At 32.0% G+C, this 14762-nt stretch overlaps 1 protein-coding gene across 1 annotated transcript; it reads right to left on the reverse strand.

Annotated features, from left to right (window-relative positions):
* Positions 1 to 9382: 9382 nt before the first annotated feature.
* LOC111707884 (uncharacterized) lies at positions 9383 to 12715 on the reverse strand. Its single transcript, XM_023481067.1, has 6 exons — positions 12612 to 12715; positions 11010 to 11077; positions 10860 to 10946; positions 10636 to 10714; positions 9930 to 9985; positions 9383 to 9549 (listed from the first exon to the last, which is right to left on the reverse strand). Exons 1-6 carry the CDS (start codon positions 12652 to 12654, stop codon positions 9463 to 9465), a joined length of 420 nt encoding a protein of 139 aa, XP_023336835.1. The 5' UTR covers positions 12655 to 12715; the 3' UTR covers positions 9383 to 9462.
* Positions 12716 to 14762: the final 2047 nt, after the last annotated feature.

Below are 14762 nucleotides of genomic sequence, written 5' to 3' on the forward strand. Positions count from 1 at the left end.
GAAAATAATCATTTTTCAAAATTATAAACATTAATATCTAGTTCTTACTTTATCAAATAGTGTTAGGAGTAGGACGCAAACTTGAACTGGAGATAGCCATACACTAACTCTATTAAAGATAGCCATACACTAACTCTATTAAAGATAGCCATACACTAACTCTATTAAAGATAGGAAAAGCGCCCTTGCACTTGTTAGTTCATGTCACGGTGAATTAAATTCAGAGTGTCTCAAAAATTAAATTCCAAACGCAATCACACGAAGTCGAGTGTATGTGACAGAAAAGCAAATTTTGGAAGAAATAATGTAGTCTAGTCAAAAAAAATATTAAGTTTACGGGACAAATATTAAAACCATTTTAAAAATCCGGGGAATTTGAAAAAAAAACTTTTAGGTCGGAAAATGGAATTTTGGGACCAAAACTAATTATTGGGATGGAAATGGAAATTAAGAAGAAGAAAGTGCAATTAAAACTTTTTTCTCTGGAATTTGGGACGGAAAATTAAAATTTGGGACTAAAGCTGAAATTATTGGGATGGAAATGGAAATTAAGAAGAAGAAAGTGTAATTAAAAAAATGTTCTCTGGAATTTGGGACAGAAAATTAAATTTTGGGACGAAAACGAGAAATAATGTAATTTAGCCAAATAAAAAATAAGAAATTTTGGGATGAAAAATTAAATCAATTGGACAAAAAATGAAATAAAAAACCTACTTATCAAGAAATGAGTAGTGGAGTACTTATTAATAATATAAATACTTATTTGGATTTTTGGGACAATTACTAAATTTATGGAATTATGTTGACCCCTGGACTATAAAGGTAGTTTTTAAAAATTCAGAACAGTGGAATAAAAGTTTTAGTTTTTAGATATAAATAGCAACTTATACAACAAAAATTTTATTTGAGATAATTGAAAAGATTAGAGCAAATTTTTCGGTCAGAAAAATACCTCAAAAATATGTCTATTCATCTTCTGTAAGAAACCGGGAGGAGTCTCTTTAAAAGGGAGGAAATAGGAATGTTTTGTGTGATTGGTTGTGGTGATGGTGGTTTGATGTATAATTGATTAGATTGGTTGAATTTGTTGAACTCCCTGATATTACACCCAATATCTATTTATCCTTTATATAAAGCTGCGATTTATGCACTGAAATACAGGTTTACCCACAAAGGATGAGACTTAAGAGACGATTGCATTTGGGGTTCCTTTCAGGCCAATACTGGCTTTTGTTCTGTGCGGAATCATTTGGTAAACCATTAACATACTCAATTGAATGCAGAAACCAAAAAATCAAACTTTAAATTGTCATATTTTAAAAGTTTGGGGTCGTCTTTATTGTCTCATCCGTTGTGGGTAACCCTTTAGTGTGTGTCACTTTTGTGTGTCCTCAATGTTCTACCTAAAAAGTTCCTTCTCGATTTGTGTCGCGGTAACTATAAGATGTGCAGGTTAAAAGTCAGTTAGTCTTAACATTAGAACCTAGTTTCAGCCATCGAATGAAGATGTTTACAGAATTTGCCATAAAATATTTTTTGTTGGGCTGCTGATTCTAAACATAAATTATAAAAAGACTTTTACGCAAACTATGACGGATTTTGAATGAGAGATGAAAACATGACTGAGAATATTCCAATACAGGATGTACTTCGTTCAGTTAGATTTACGTGCAATAAATGAACATCCCAAGGTTATAATGCAAGGAAAGTTATTTCAGAAGAGTGCACATCTTTTGTACTGCAGTGTACTGTCTATCGGCGGTAACGTAAACACAAGACGGATGTCGAAGCCTGACATGGGATCCATCTTTCACATAAAAAACAATAAAATTTTCTGGTCATTGGAAACATATTCTGTGAATTATCAAAATTATAAAAAAATACTGACTAAAGTGCAACGTGCACGGTGCACATTGCACTTCTATTTTTATCTTCTGTGCGTCCGAAAAGCACAATTATTTAAGAGAACCAGTGTGAATCGAACATGCAGGAGGGTAACTTGAAATTAAGTGTACAGTCCCTTTAAAGTTGTAAATCGGACATGGCCGGAGGGTACCTTGAAAATCGATGTTTTAAAAGTAGATGTTTCTTTTCATTGAGGCAGTACATTTTTATAATTACTGAATTTAGTGAATTCAAATCTTATTTCGAAATTTCGAATAATTATAAACCCCCCCGTAGTATAATAAAATTTACCCCTTCCTGATAAACACAGACTCATGTGCGGTAATTAGTGTGGATATTAACACTAATTACCCTAATCATTACATGTAATTAAACTGATTAATTACATTATTAAATCCCAGGGTTTAAATCAAAGGCTAAGGGCGTGACTTCAAGGAAAATATTTTTTAAATGAACTTTTCTGAGTGTACAAATCACATAAATTTCATTCAGAGGTAAAAAACACTAAATTTAATCTAAACAAGAATCAGCTAAATATCTGAATGAACTTTATATGAATTTTGGGTACTTATGTAACCAATTCTAGACACTATATATTTTAGTTAGTTCTGTTTTTCGGCAGATTAAACCAGAGAAAATGTCAAAATAATAGCTAAGAAAGAGTGTGGTGCTTTTTATAAATTTACTCCTTTAATGTAAAGAGACAAACATTATTTTTGTCCCCTGAAATTAAGTTTTAATGATGTTTTTAATTCAAAATTTAAAATGATCAGACCAGGGAACTTTAGAATGGTGGATATCGAGATCAATGCTGCTTGATCCTCTCTTTTTCATAATCTCAAAACTAACCTAATCTTGTACTTATATCCTGAAAAGTGTAAAAAATTCAATCAGAAGCCGGGAAAATTGAAATTTTAAGATGTATCTACTGAAACGGGACTCTCTAATTTTAAAAAATCGGTTTTTGATTTTTCTATATCCTAAAAAGAGTGGAGTAAGCAAGAAATTAAAAGTGTCCAATTGGATATTCGGATTAAGAATTCGGGATTAAAAGTATCCCATTCTAAAGTTCCCAGCTCAGATTTTTTAAATTTAAATGAATTGTAGGTGTTTTTTTAAATAAGGTGTTTTTACGCTTTGTGTGTTCAAATTTAATGATCTTTTAAAATTTTATGAATTCAAAATTTATAAAATTAAATTGTTTCTACTTTTTACACTCGAATGAAATTTCGGTGTTCTGAAAATAAGATGTTTTAAATTTAGGTGTTTTGAATTTCAGGTGTTTTGAATTTAGGTATTTTCTCCATACAGTGGGACATATAAACTATAGAAAAGGCAGACGACTTACTCTGGACTAACCAGGGCAAGATGCTTTCGGTTTCTTTTAATTGAATTTAAACGCGTCAAAATTCAAAAATCTGTAACCCATTTAGCCTGACGTCTTGTTTACTGACTGGCTGCTGGGGGGGGGGGTTAAATTACCCCCCCCCCTCTATTTTCTTATTGTGATACAAATCTATAACATTTTATACATTTTTAGAAAGCCCTTCAATAATCTGATAAAAAATGGCAAATTCGCAAAAATCCAAATATTTATTGCGATAATGTGCAAAAACAAGTGCGCAAATTGCAACAAATTATACATGTATTCAAGAAAAAATGAAAATGTGAACATTCCCTCAAAAGGCGTCTGTGCAAAAATCTGTGCAAAATTTCTTTGCAAAACTTGTGCAATCTGCTTGTTTTTGTTATAGACTAAAGGGCTATAAAATGTAGAAATTCAATGACTAGAATCAGGTCTAAATATAAATTTAGTCTGGTATAGGTAAGATAAGGCATTTAGGGAGTAGCCTTAAGTGAGGGCATGGGTTGGTTTGAAAAGCCAGAAAATTTTAGCTTCCTAACTAAAATACTTTTTGAGTTATCACAAAAAAATCGATAGGATGGGTTAAATTTGACCCCCCCCCCCGGCCAAATAGGCTTAAACTTACGAAGTTGTCTTAGAATTGTTCTTAGAATTTTTTTTAAAGTAGCAATGGACTTTCGCTGAAATAATTGGAATCATTTTGCTTGTGTTTTGTGAAATCACAGATCTCAGAAAAAGAGGCACATAGGTCAAAACTTGCAGTGCTAGTTAGCTAATGAAGACGACCTCCAATCAAAAAGTTTAAGAAATTATGCTTAGAATCGATTTTTACAAATTAACTGACTATTAATATTCAAAGCAATTTTTTTCAAACATGCTCACAATTTTCAACCTTAAGCGTGAATTAAAAAAGAACTGAAAATGTTCTAATTTTGGCCCTGTCCACTAAAGCGTCTGTTCAAAAAGCTATGCAAAATTGTCCAGGTAAAAATGTTTGCAATCTCCTTCCTTTTGGTACAGACTTTTTAAAGAGCTATACAATGTTAAAATCCAATGGCAGGAAGTAGATATAAATAAAGATTTAGTCCATGGTAAAATAAGACTTTTAGGCAGTATGCATGAGGACCCATGCCCAGAAGTAGTAAGAAAAAGCAACATCAAAAACATTATTGTCTCATACGAGAAAAGGAAAAATGCCCATTTAAAGAAGCAAATATAATTTGCAAATTGATATTTGCAAATTATCATTCGCAAATTATGATTTGCAAGGAACCAGAATCTGCACAAACATGAACCAAGGCACAAACCTTGCCGATATTAAACTTGGAGAAATTATTACCTTTACTCATATCTATCTATCTATCTATCTATCTATCTATCTATCTATCTATCTATCTATCTATCTACCTATCTACCTATCTATCTATCTATCTATCTATCTATCTATCTATCTATCTATCTATCTATCTATCTATCTATCTATCTATCTATCTATCTATCTATCTATCTATCTAACCCTTCCTTTTTTTCATCCTACCCACTTCCCCCTTCCTCTTTTTATTCTACCTACTACCCCCTTCCTTTCTTACAATTTACCCAATACCCCTTTCCTTCCTTACTTCCTTCCTTTCCTATACATCTTTCCTTTCTAACTTCCTTCCTTTCCCCAAACCCCTTTCCTTACTTCCTTCCTTTCCCCATGTCCCTTACTTCCTTCCTTTCCCCATACCCCTTTCCTTTCTTACTTCCTTCCTTTCCCAATACCCCTATCCTTTCTTACTTCCTTCCTTTCCCCAAACCCCCTACCTTACTTCCTTCCTTTCCTATCTACTGATCTATGTATCTAAATCTATCTATCTATCCATATATATTTCCATCTATCTACTAATCTAACTATCTATCTATCTATCCATTTGTCTATCCATCTATCTATTGATCTGTTTGCTAATCTATTTATCTATCTATCCATCTACTGATCTATCTATCTACTGATTTATCTATATCTATCTATCTACTGATCTGTCTAGATCTATCTATCTATTGATCTATCTATATCTAGCACCATCTATCCCTCTATTTACAAGGGATATCTACAGCTAGACAAATGGGTTGTTTTGTTAACCCATGTAATGAAGTACATGATGGATTATATGCAGTCTGTTGGTCTCACACATACACTTGTGTGTCTGTTAAACACATCATATGAGGGAGGGGAAGGTTATAAGTTAGTGAGTGAGTGCTTGGGTGGGTGAGTGAGTGAGTGAGTGAAAGAGTTAGGGATCGAGGAATTGACAGGAGGAAAAGTTAGCAATTGAGTAAGTGAGTGAGTGAATGATAGAGAGGATACAAGTGAGTTGGTTAACACTTGAGTGTGTGAGCGAGTGAGAGTGAGTTATAAGCACTTAAGGGAGTGAGAGTGTGAGTGAGCTAGCACTTGAGTCACTCACTTAAGTGTTAACTTAGCACTTGAGAGAGTGAGCTAGTGAGTAAGCTAATGAGTGAGTGAGTGAATTAGTGAGTGAGTGTGTGTACGTGTATAAACCTAAGTATATGTGAGGTCTCTAATTTGTATAAAGTGAGGACGAGGGTTGAAATTTATATTTTTCCCCGGAACCAAAGTTTTTATGCCCAGCTTCGAGCAGGTTTCCAGGGGGCATAGAAACTCACTAGCTCACTCACTCACTAACTCACACTCTCACTTACTTACTCATGCACTTACTCACACCCTAACTAACTGACTCATTAAATCACCTACTCACTCACTCATTAGCTTACTCATTCGCTCACTCTCTCAAGTGCTAACTCACTCACACTCTCACTCCCTTAAGTGCTTATAACTCACTCTCACTCGCTCACACACTCAAGTGTCAACCAACACATTTGTATCCTCTCTATCATTCACTTACTCACTTACTCAATTGCTAACTTTTCCTCCTGTCAATTCCTCGATCCCTAACTCTTTCACTCACTCACTCACTCACCCACCTACCCAAGCACAATTACACATACACAATATCTCACACACATATACCTTACATACAGTCTACATACAGTCTACATATAGTCTACATAAAGTCTACATACAGTCTATATACAGTCTGCATACAGTATACAAAAAACTATTTACAGTCTTACATAAAGTTTACATTAATTCTACAGATACATTGTTATTAAATTATTTTTGACTACATAAAATGCAATAATCGGAAGATAGATATTTCATGTGCACTAGGTGATCAGCTGGAGATCCTGACAGTCGTCTCTAAAGGCTCATTCTATGTGGGTAATCCTGTATATAAACAAGTTAAATTTGATTTTATCAAAACACTAAAACTAGTTTATAAAAACAAACAGAATTGGTTTATCAGAACAGAAGCAAAGATAACTTTAAATCTTTTGTTTTCAAATATTCTTAAAATTCAGGCTAACAGCCTTTTAACCTTATCATTTGATTTGTTTATAAATAGTCGGGGAGGGGAGGTTATTTACCAATTCATCTTTCATAATAATACCGAATCAGACTGTGTTTAAAGGCGGTGTATGGGGTGAAATAGGAGAAGAGAAAAGGGAAAAGGAAAGAAGAAAAGTAAAATTTATCAGGAAAGGGAGTAAAAAGGGGGGACAGTAAAGTCAAAAAGGAAAAGGGAATGTGGGGAATAAGGAAAAATGGCATAAAGGAAAGTAGGGACTGTCAGGAGAAGGAGGGATGGAGAAGGTTTGTATAATAAAAAAGNATCAAAACTATTGTGTAATTAAGAAAATAAAGTTGAATCCAGTTTTTTATTATTTGGTAGTTTTTTATTCATCTTTTCCAATCAATTATAGTTTCAAAGTTTTTATTTATACTTGAGAAAGATCTGGAAACATATTTTTCCTTCTTTCAGATTCAGGGTTGAAGGTTTAAAGGGTTGAAGGGTTGAAGGGTTGAAGGGTTGAAGGGTTGAAGGGTTGAAGAGTTGAAGGGTTGAAGGGTTGAAGGGTTGAAGGGTTTAAGGGAGGAAAGGTTGAAGGGTTGATTGGTTGAAGGGTTGAAGGGGTAAAGTTGACTGTCGTTGAAATCTACTGTAGGTAAAGTCGACTGTCATTAATGTCGATTGTCGTTATAGCCGACTGTTGTTGAAGTTTAAAGAAGATCATGTCCGAATTAAAGCGGTGTCCTTAATAGCTTGGTCTGATTAAAATTGAATAAGACATCCATCAGTTCGCTTTGTTCAATCGAAGTTCAAAGTGGCTTGCGGATTTCTTGTTACATAACAATGGAAATAATTGTGAGATATAAACACTTTATAAGTTAGAAAAAACGACAATATCTTCCACAATATTGATCTAATAAATTTTTAAAGAGTACCACTGTAAATCAGACATACCAATACCATCCTTAAATTAGAAGTTCAGTTAAAATAACTAATATAGTTATTCTAGTTAGATATTCTAGAATCTCCTTTATAACAATCTGTCTCACAGTTAATCAAAATATCTCAAGGTTAACCAACGGAACTGATTACTCGCCTCCAATATTCTAGTTAGATCTTCTAGAATCTCCTTTATAACAATCTGTCTCATAGTTAATCAAAATATCTCAAGGTTAACCAACGGAACTGATTACTCGCCTCCAATATTCTATAAATGAGAAAATAAAGTTGAATCCAGTTTTTTTTATTATTTGGTAGTTTTTTATTCATCTTTTCCAATCAATTATAGTTTCAAAGTTTTTATTTATACTTGAGAAAGATCTGGAAACATATTTTTCCTTCTTTCAGATTCAGGATTGAAGAGTTGAAGGGTTGAAGGGTTGCAGGGTTGAAGGGTTNAATTAAAATCTATAGTCGTCTTCATTGTATTGATATAATCACCTACCCGTATAAATATTGAAAACTATGATTTTTGCAAAATTAGTTTGAATATATATATTAAGAACTCTCAAAAAGAAATGGAGTAATGAAATAAATGCATAAAGTTTGCGATGTAAGGTTTAAAGATTTAGGGATTACAAAATTATATCGAGTCCGAATTTAATGAATTTGAGCCGCGTCTCAAATCTAACAGAAACTGATTTCAATTGAGCACCGGCTTAAATCTTGAAGTCTTCTAATTTAGCTTTTTATTTTTATTTCATTTGATTTTAAATATTTATTCATATATTAAAATTAGATATTTGTCAATAAATGAAAATAATTACCGTAAGAAAATCTGATTAGAGCGAGCACAATAAAATACTTCATAACAATGTGGCTGTATCAAGTAGAATGAAGGTTAACACTAAAGGATAGAATTACAAATTTTGAAAATCGATGTGAAAGGGAAGTTTAAAACTGTTAATATAATTTTAATTGGGTTTAGGTTATTCAGCTTAAAGGGACTGTTAGCCTTGAATTAAAGAATTGAATGCGCGATTTACAACGTTGCCCTTTAAGCATATCCTTGTTTTTATCTAAAAATCAAATTTTCAAAATTGGGATTTTTAATTGTAATTGGGATTTTGTTATTTTTTTTTTGCATATATTTTTTTCTGAGTCAAAATTTGACACAGTGCTAGAAAATCATTTATTAAAGATATTGCTTTTCTTATTATATGCCAAATTTTGACTCGGTCGGAAACGAATCAAAAACGAACGCGTTAAAACGATCGTTTTTATTAGTTTTCTTGTTGCGAAGTTTAATTAGAGTAAACTAAAATAGAAAACAGTTTGGACATATCGGAAGTTTTATCAGAAGCTGTAAAAAGACTAAACAAAACGATTAACGTTGTGAAAATTAAGATTCATTTGAATATAGGTCAAACCTCCATTCATGAGATTAAAGTTTTTAGTGGTTGTAACTCAGCCAAATTATGTTTAGTGACATATTTGAACAGAGGCCGAATTTAAAGAATTTGAGCCGCGGCTTAACTTTGAGACGCGGCTCAAATATGGATGGTTTCACTTAAAATTGTATTCAATGCATAAAGGTTTAGGCAGGCGCTCAATTGAAGCCAGTTCTTGGCGGATTTGAGACGCGGCTCAAATTCAAATTCAATTCGGACTCAGGTCTTTCAATGCAATTAGGATACATGTGTATTAAATAGTAATATTCCACGCTTATTTGAAGATCAATTATTTACAAAAGCAAATATAGTATCATTAAGTACATTTATTTTTTCATAGAAAAATAAAAATAATTAAGATTTTAGATCTCATGCTCACATCACAGATCTATGAGCTGAACTTTATTTCGGTCCAGTAGGTCTCAAAATCTCGAACAACAATCAAATTGAACTCGGCTTTTGATGCTGGGTCAGCCTAAAAATATTTAAATTTAATATTTGTAATAATCATTGTTATAAAATAATTCTCTAAAGTCTGAAAGGAACGGTAAGTGTAATTTCAAGTGAGACTACATATGCAAAGATGACAACGCCCGATTAACAGCGGTAGCCTTAAAAACTTTGTCTGATCAATTTAGGAATTAGATAGAACATTTTTGGTTTTTTTTGCGAAAGGTACTTGCACAAGAAAGACTGGAGATATTATCAGCATTAAACACTTTTTGAGTCAGAAAATTTTCAAAGGTACTGCTGAAAATCATGCAATGCCATTTTTGTATAGATGGTCCACTGAAATAACCCTTTAATAGTCGTTAGAATTATAGACTTGTAATAGGTTTTTAATGTAAATATTACCTTGACAAAAATAGCACTGACTTCTGATTTCAAGTCACTGCTGACATGGGTGATTCCTGAAAATTAATTTAGATCAAGTCCTATAGCTCAGGGATCAAGGCTCGTTTTCCAGTATTGGGAGTTTCGAAATAGAGTCATTGAAATGTTACAAGCTCTAACGGAAAAAACGATGAGAAATTTGGCAATTACTTGTTAAAACTAAAGCTTATACATAGTATTTTATAATTCTATGCCTATCTAAAGACTACTAAGAAATATAAATGTGAGTTAGCGAGGTTAAATCAACGGCTAATGCGTTGAGACACTTTGAAATCGACCCAGTCTTAAAAATTTATGCAAATGTTCATGGTGGTTGGGATCTATGTGATCTTGCTTAGACCCGGTTATTTGGAATGCTCGGTGCTTGGTGCTATCCCGGCGAAACTGTGCTTTAACATCCAAACAGATGCAATTAAAATCGTCTAAAAAACTCACTAATTACGAAAATTAGATTTGCAAGAAAAAATTTAATATTTCCAGTAGATCTTTTCAGTATGCATCAAATCAAAGCAAGCTTTGTTATGTTTTTAAACTCTCGACTAAAAGCAAGGTTAACTTGATATCATAAACAATGGAATGATGTAAAAATGTGCCAATCTACAGATTATCTAATTATGATAAAATACCAATTATTTCTTCAACCCATTCTAATTTTTGTAGAATAAACCTGTACAAAGCATAAGCTGAAGAGGTTGACCGTCAGGAACTAAGAATTGACCGGCAGCTGTACTGGTAATCAGAATTCCCTGAACAAATTAGAAATCTAACAATTTGGAGAAACAAAGCATTTATTTCTTTGCTTTCCATTTGTCTAACAAATTTGCTTTTTAGTTTGAAGTAATTTGTGATTTTTCATGCATTAGACTTTTTTTACTTAAGGATGAAAAATACCTTAAAGGGTGTATCTGCTGTCACAGTTATAAAAACAGATCCATCACCCGACTCATCAGCTGATATTGTTACCCCACTAGGACCAGTCTTGAATAATGATTAGTTCAAAATGTCTCCGCCAGAGGTAGTTGGCGAAAAATGTTTGCATACCTGTGGGTTGTTTCCTCCATTATGTCCAAGAGGTCTGTCTACACAGTCGGGAGCACCACCAGGCGTACCTTTAAACAAGGATATTATCCACCTGGTAAACATGTAAACAAGGATATTATCCACCTGGTAAACCTAAATCCACCTGGTAAACCTGTAAACAATGATATTATCCACCTGGTAAACCTGTAAACAAGGATATTATCCACTTTGTAAACCTGTATTTAGACCATGGGAACTAAAATCTAAACATTTTGGACACGTTCTTTAGAGCTTTTTAGATGAAGACAAAAAATGTTGGGCGCCTAGCCACTATATTAAGTAAAATCTATTAAAATTGGACTGAATGGTATGAAAATAAACGACACTTTTCTAAGCTTCCAAATATTAATCTTATTTGGAATGCTAAACAGAATTTAATTGAAGATTTTTTTATCGGCAGAACAAATGTTTTAATTTTAACACATACTATGTATGAGAAAGAATCGAAGAAAGCAAAGACGATTTTACAAAGAAAAGACTAAAAAGGTTAAAAAGAGTAAAAGACATAATCAAACATAAAGGATGGCAAAAATTGGTGCGAATCAAAAAGATGCTAAAAAATGCCCGTTTTGCGTGAAACCTACTGCTTTTTCAGAACCCATAAAGCCTATTTTTTTGTAACATTACCAATAAATCTTCCATTTTTATTTCTAAAAGTTGTTAGTTCATCGTCGAAAAATACTAACAATCCACCACCAGTTTATATTAAATATATTGTAAACAATAAATAAGTAACTTTCCTTTCCCTTTCCTTTCATTTCCTTTTCCTTTGATTTCTATTTTCTATATTTTTTCTATTTTTGGAGGTCTTAAAATATTTTCTCATGAAACACTTAATTTTGTATGTTATTGTTATATTTCATAAATAAATAATTACTTACTTACTTACTATTAAAATTTTATCTTATTGCATGCCACAAAAGACTTTATGTGTCTGTTGTTATAGATATGAGAAGAGTAATACAAATTGCGCATCATTCTGCAAACACTTTCCGCATGTATTGTATAGCTGTACGTAATAAACACAGAGGCCCATAGTAATCTAGATAAATTACGTTGTACATTGTCCATAGATCTAAATGCACACTCATTAGTAAATATGCAAATCATGTATTGCGATTAATGCAACCAATATATGTATAAATATAACTCCGTCAAATCTATATTGTGATATATGTTATATACAACACGCCTAACATGTAATGATGTCTGTTAATACTTAATCTTCAATGATAGCTATTTGATATATATGAGACTCCGCACTGTTTACTGCGAGAGAGTAATCGTTCCCCGTTTGAAACAAACAGGTTGAGGATTCGTGCCCATTGGTTTGGCATTGATAGTTACAAGCTTCCGATTGATATCGATAGCATACAAGATCGTGCCCAATTTGTATGGCATTGATAGTTGAAAGCTTGTTGATAGCTGGTCCTCTTTGAAACATACGAGCTGAGATCATGCCCATTGGTTTGGCATTGATAGTTACGAGTTTCCGATTTATATCGATAGCTTACAAGATTGTGTCCATTGGTTTGGCAGGAAACCGTTGGCATATAAACTTACCATAGGCAACGCTGATAATACTGATCAGAATTATATACTTCATGATGGATTTATTAAACTAGAAGAATATTTAAGAAATATCTGGTTTTTTATATTTTCTACTTATCTTTCTTTTTATCTCTCGTTTCCCAGTAATATTTGCCAACTGAGCCTGAGCGTACTCTTTCAACTTATTGATAGATAGATGAAAATACAGAAGTTGAAGCGCGTGTTTTTAAAAAAGGTTATTGATGTATTTTTGTCTAGCAATGCTATAATCAAACTGGTATACTAGACTCTAACTTTTTACAGTTTTGATACGAAGACAGAATGGGATACAGGATTATTTACAGTTTTGATACGAAGACAGAATGGGATACAGGATTATTTACAGTTTTGATACGAAGACAGAATGGGATACAGGATTATTTACAGTTTTGATACGAAGACAGAATGGTATACAGGATTATATACAGTTTTGATACGAAGGATACAGGATTATTTACAGTTTTGATACAGAAGACAGAATCAAAGGATACAAATATATTTTTTTAATCATGGAATATTAAGTTATATCTGTATTTTAAACATTATTCGTACTTTTTACTCAGTAGATCTCATAAATACCAAAAATATGTGATAATATCCCAACGTTTCATTATTATTTGCTCCATCAACAAAGGTCAGTGTTATCTTTGAGACATTTATCTATTGAATTATTTTATTGTATAATAATCTAATAATTTTATTGTTGTATCATCAGATTATTTTATTGCTGAATAATCTAATCATTTTATTGTTGTATAATAATCTAATTATTTTATTGTTGTATAAACAATTTATTTTATTGTTGTAAAATAATCTAATAATTTTCTTATTGTATAATCTAATTATTTTCTTGTTATCTTTTTAATATAGCAATTAGCAATCAGCAAGCAATAAGAAATGTGATTAAAATCAAGAACAGAGCTTGAATGTATAACTTCCTTAAACTACTAAAAAATGAAGTATTTTAATCAGGTTTATACGATCAAATCTTGTACATCCAATATTGGATTTTAATCAGGTTTATACGATCAAATCTTGTACATCCAATATTGTATTTCTCCAATTGCTGGAAGGCCATTATTGGCTAAAGCGCAATTTACCTCTTTTTTCAGCTGCATCAGGTAGAAAACTTTATCTAGAAAATTTATAATTTTCTAATCTTCATATCTTTACAGATCTCGTATAGGCCTTCAACTCTGCTAGACTCAATTGTCAAAGTTTAAGTTAGCAAAAATTTACACCATCAGGTTTCAAAAGATAAAATGAATCGTAAGCTGCAAATTTAGGTGAGTTTTGAATTCCTTTGTTTTCATTAATTTTGAATAAGCAAAAATAGTAGTGAACAGATTTTGTCAGATCATCGTTAATTATAGGGTTCTTGGGGTTCTTGTATTTGCTGTTAATTATAGCGTTCTTGTATTTACTGTTAATTATAGGGTTCTTGTATTTATTGTTAATTATAGGGTTCTTGTATTTACTGTTAATTATAGCGTTCTTGTATTTACTGTTAATTATAGGGTTCTTGTATTTATTGTTAATTATAGGGTTCTTGTATTTATTGTTAATTATAGCGTTCTTGTATTTACTGTTAATTATAGGGTTCTTGTATTTATTGTTAATTATAGGGTTCTTGTATTTACTGTTAATTATAGGGTTCTTGTATTTACTGTGACTAGATTTAATGAATGACTGACAAGTATATAGTAGTTAATTACTTATCACTTAAATTTGAACCAATTCTATTCAACTTGAACCAGCGAGCAAGAGAAAGGGCTCAAATATGTCTAAGTAGTTGAACTACTTCTCACTATTCATGAAATCTGGTTCCTGTTATTTTAAATTTGAAATCTATATTTTTAATCCTAATTCCTCTTTTTAAGAGCTATAGAGAAGAACAAAAACGTTTTAAATTTCTTGTATGCAACAAAATTAACTTGTTTATTTAATTCTTTGCTAAAAATCAAATATAGAGGATCTACCAGATTTCAAAATCATACTAGTAATTTCGCATACATTTTCTTTTTCCTAAAGTCTATAAATATATTGTAGTGTCCTGACGTAAAGCTGTAATAATGTCCTTGCGAAAGGGTTCAGTTAAAAAACACCCTAAACAAATAAACAACT

Source organism: Eurytemora carolleeae, unplaced genomic scaffold (genome assembly GCF_000591075.1).
Source record: "Eurytemora carolleeae unplaced genomic scaffold, Eaff_2.0 scaffold801, whole genome shotgun sequence".
Lineage (NCBI taxonomy): Eukaryota > Metazoa > Arthropoda > Copepoda > Calanoida > Temoridae > Eurytemora > Eurytemora carolleeae.

Bases quoted from the DNA above. Each gene is read 5' to 3' on its own strand.
- LOC111707884 (XM_023481067.1), bottom strand. From the start codon at position 12,654: ATGAAGTATATAATTCTGATCAGTATTATCAGCGTTGCCTATG. The intron at 11,078-12,611 runs GTAAGTTTATAT...CCTTGTTTAAAG, and splicing joins TATTATCAGCGTTGCCTATG to GTACGCCTGGTGGTGCTCCC. The intron at 9,550-9,929 runs GTAATATTTACA...AAATATTTTTAG, and splicing joins TCAGTGCTATTTTTGTCAAG to GCTGACCCAGCATCAAAAGC.